The 3,560-nt window shown below is 46.2% G+C and overlaps 1 protein-coding gene across 3 annotated transcripts in view; it reads right to left on the reverse strand.

Moving 5' to 3' along the window:
- The window catches only part of LOC116842279 (discoidin domain-containing receptor 2-like), a 216,709-nt gene that overhangs the window by 90,898 nt on the left and 122,251 nt on the right, over positions 1–3,560 (reverse strand). For all 3 annotated transcript variants that reach the window (XR_004377701.1, XM_032811239.1, XM_032811241.1), the window contains exon 2: positions 931–1,058. Coding sequence is in view for 2 of the 3 variants with exons in the window: in XM_032811239.1 (XP_032667130.1) it covers positions 931–1,058 (128 nt within the window). In the remaining variant the exon portion in view is untranslated. The remainder of the gene's footprint in view (positions 1–930; positions 1,059–3,560) is intronic.

Below are 3,560 nucleotides of genomic sequence, written 5' to 3' on the forward strand. Positions count from 1 at the left end.
ACATTGGGATGCCTTGCTGTTTTTATTGGGTGAAAAGGGGGCACGGGGAAGAGGAAGTGGTGCACCCCCGCGACTCCTCCTCCTCCAGGGGGTAGAATTATAGCCGAGGGATGTAAACACGTATTTCTAACACGTCCAACCAAAACTCCCCGCAAAATCCCGATTTCGCTTTTTTTTGCGTCAACAAGAGGATCGATTCTTACGTCATTGATTCACGGAAGAAGAAGTTTGGTTGAAAGAACCAAATATTTGGTGAAGTACGAACGAACAAGAAATTCCGATTGAAGTTACCGGAATTCTATCCACGTTAACAAGATTGCCAGTTAACCTGAACAAAGTTGCAAGTTGTGGTTAACTAGAAATCTTGTTGAGTTAAGCAGAATTCTGGTAACTACAATCGGAATTTCTGGCTCGTTTATATTTCACTTGACATTTGGTCAACCCAACCAAGCTTTCTTTATATGTCGGAAATTGTGCGTTCTTAAGTTAATCTCTGATGATGCAATTTTCCCGATTTTTGCATTATTATATCATCAGTCGATTATCTAAAATTATAATTATTATAATAATTTTGAGTAATCATAATAATTATTCATCAGTATCGCGGCTTTTTGAAAAAAATATATATCATATTTTTTACGCGGCAAAATTATTTAAGAAAAGATGAGTAGCTTGGTCGAGTCGTCGAGTATGAAATTTCACGGCAGGTGATTCGAATGAAAAATACATACATCCTCGAATACATCTCCGATAATCGAGATTTTATGTAAAATATTAGCTATTAGTTAAGTGAATAATCAGCCGTGCGATCGCGCTGACGCTCGGGCCGTCGTCAGTGTCGATTGAGAGATCCAGGCTGCATTCGAGGGCAGTGCGAGGCTATCTCGACCAAGACCAGTCTCCTTAAGTCGGATTGACACGTCTACTCACATATGTCTATAGAGCGTCCGCCGCAGAAGCAGAGGATCAGCAGGTAAAAGATGAGGCACGTCTGCAGGTAGTCCATGGTAGCGTCGATGGTCCGCGCGCCGGTGGTCATCGAACTCTCATAACCGCTCCTGCGAAAAAAAAAGTTGCAAAAAATTACACACACACGTACGCACACGTGCGCGAGTACGAGCGACTCAGCCTTGTACCAGAATTACATAGAGGAGAAAGAGAGAGGGAGAGTGAGAGAGTGAGAGAGAGAGAGAGAGAGAGAAAGAAAGGGAGAAAGAGAGTGATTAACAGAGTGATTCCCGGGAAGGCGTCTTGCCAGCCTTAGAGATTGCTGCGCGGGCGAGGGTTCGATGGGAAGATGGCGGGGGAGGGGGACGACGCGACGCGACGCGGAGGATGCAGAAAAAGGAGCCGGGGAACGGCCTCTCCGGCGTTTCGGCCTCCCCGTGCTTTTCGCCGGGGTGAAATGGCGCGGTTCCCGTGCCGGACAGATATACGACCGGTACAGGAGCCCCCATGGACAAAGAGCTACATTCACGCCAGCAGCCATTACGCGTCATTATCGAGATTAGGATCGGCCGTTCGCCGTTCTAGGGAGAAAGAGAGAGAGAGAGAGAGAGAGAGAGAGGGGCAGAACCGGACGGAAAAAAGGAGTAGGGCCCCTGGTCGTGGATCAGAGTCGCGAGCGAGAGAAAGAACCGCGAACGACGCCGTGGGGCAGCAGTCTCTTTGGCCGTCTCTCTTCTCTCCTCTCGTATGCGAAGGGGCGATAGAAAGAGAGAAAGAGAGAGAAAAAAGCTCGTATGTACCGGATGATAGTCTCGGGGCTGACATGGGGAGTTTGCAGGGAGGGAGGAATGGAAGGACTGTATGTAGTTTATTCACGGCGATGGCGCAGGAAAGAAAAGCGTGGGGAACCTCTCTTTCTTTGCCTTCGTCCTCTCCCTTGCTCCGGCAGGCCGTACGAGAGGCCTCACTTTTTGGCTAATTAACGACGGGAGGAGAGGGTGGGTTTCTTCGACTACCGCCGGTCGCTGCTCCGCGATGCTTATCTCCGCTCGGTTTTAGGCAGGACCGCTCTCTTCGTTACACCGCGACGAAAATACCCGGCGAGGATGGACGGCGTTTTGTATCCGCTGCCGCGATCGCCGACTCCGTGAATCCCTCGGCGGTTCGAATTTATATCGCGAATATCCCGCTCGCGAAAACGCCCCAGGGCCCTCGCGAACGGCGAGACGAGCGCCCCAGTCGATCCGCCTCTCGGCGAGTATCGATTTGAATTTATTAAATAATTTGCAAAGCGACTCGCGCATGCTACATATTGAATAGCACGAGATAGTGAGATCAGAGTGAAGTTTTAGTAGAAAGAACCGAGTTCTCGTTATTTTATAAAGACAATAATAATATGTGTACAGCAAATGACAGTTCTATTGCGGCAACAATAGAACGAGATTGGTATATAAAGAGAGTGAAGTAAGACCTTTTTTACACCAAAAAGGTGAGGCATGTTGCATAATTATCGTAATGAAAGAAGATATGCGGGAGTATAGTAATGATGATAATATATTGAGAGAAAAAAATGAAAGATATTTATTTGGTGGGTACTAATAATATATTCACTTAGATCAAAATTTTTGTATACTTACATAGAGTAAACAGTTGCTTTTATGAAAAGTTACAAGAAAAAGAAAGTTTGGTTAAGTTAGCCAAATTTCTGATAAAATATGAATAAACCAGAAAATATAGGTTGGAGAATTCTGTTTCGAGAGTTAACAAAATCACCAGAAATCTGGTTAATCCAGCCAAACGTTTCTTCCGTGTAAGATTTTTAGAAAATGTGTATTTCCTTTTATCTAAAAAATATATATTTCATGTATTACTATAAATATGTTATCAGTAGCCGCTGAATAAATATTTTTTGTTTCTCAGATATTTCTTCTCTCTGCGATAATGACAATAATTATATAACAATAATCTGTATCTACCACATGCTTTACTCTCCGACGCTTTTTCGTCCGATTATAACCTTCTCCTCGAGAGAAACACAAATATTCAGTGCCTGTTCGTGCGTAAATAATCACCATAAAAAGAGAAAGGGGGAGGAGGTGAACGAGAGAAGTAAAAAACCTACGACCTCGCGCGCTCTGTCGATGGATCCCAATTAGAATTCGCGAGCACGATCGGCGACGGCTCCATAGACGGGCATAATCGATCAAGTGGCTGAATCGGATTATCCGGCCGGCAATTAAGACACCATTCAGCGTGAAGCGGCTACGTATGCCGGTACCCGTGTCGGGCACAGTACGATCACAATGCGCGCGATCGATTAGTCGACACAGTAATTAAGGTCATAGAGTGCAGCCAACCTCTAACCGGCCCGCGCCCGCTCGCTCGCTTTTGCGGCCGATTGTGCCCGCGACACGGTATTCGTTTCTAGGCCGGCGATTAGATCAATCGCGACGTACAATTAATCATTAGGCCCGAGGATAATCTTGTCGCCGGTAATGCGCGTGCGCCCGTGAGCGCGCTCTAATGCAACATTCATGCTTCGCTCGTGCGAGATAACGTTTTCCCGCAGCGACCTCGTGCGTGTCCGCGCGACAGACCTCGCAGGAAAATAT

This window comes from Odontomachus brunneus, unplaced genomic scaffold (genome assembly GCF_010583005.1).
Source record: "Odontomachus brunneus isolate Ranch 3 - 2012 unplaced genomic scaffold, Obru_v1 Obru_scaffold_023, whole genome shotgun sequence".
NCBI lineage: Eukaryota > Metazoa > Arthropoda > Insecta > Hymenoptera > Formicidae > Odontomachus > Odontomachus brunneus.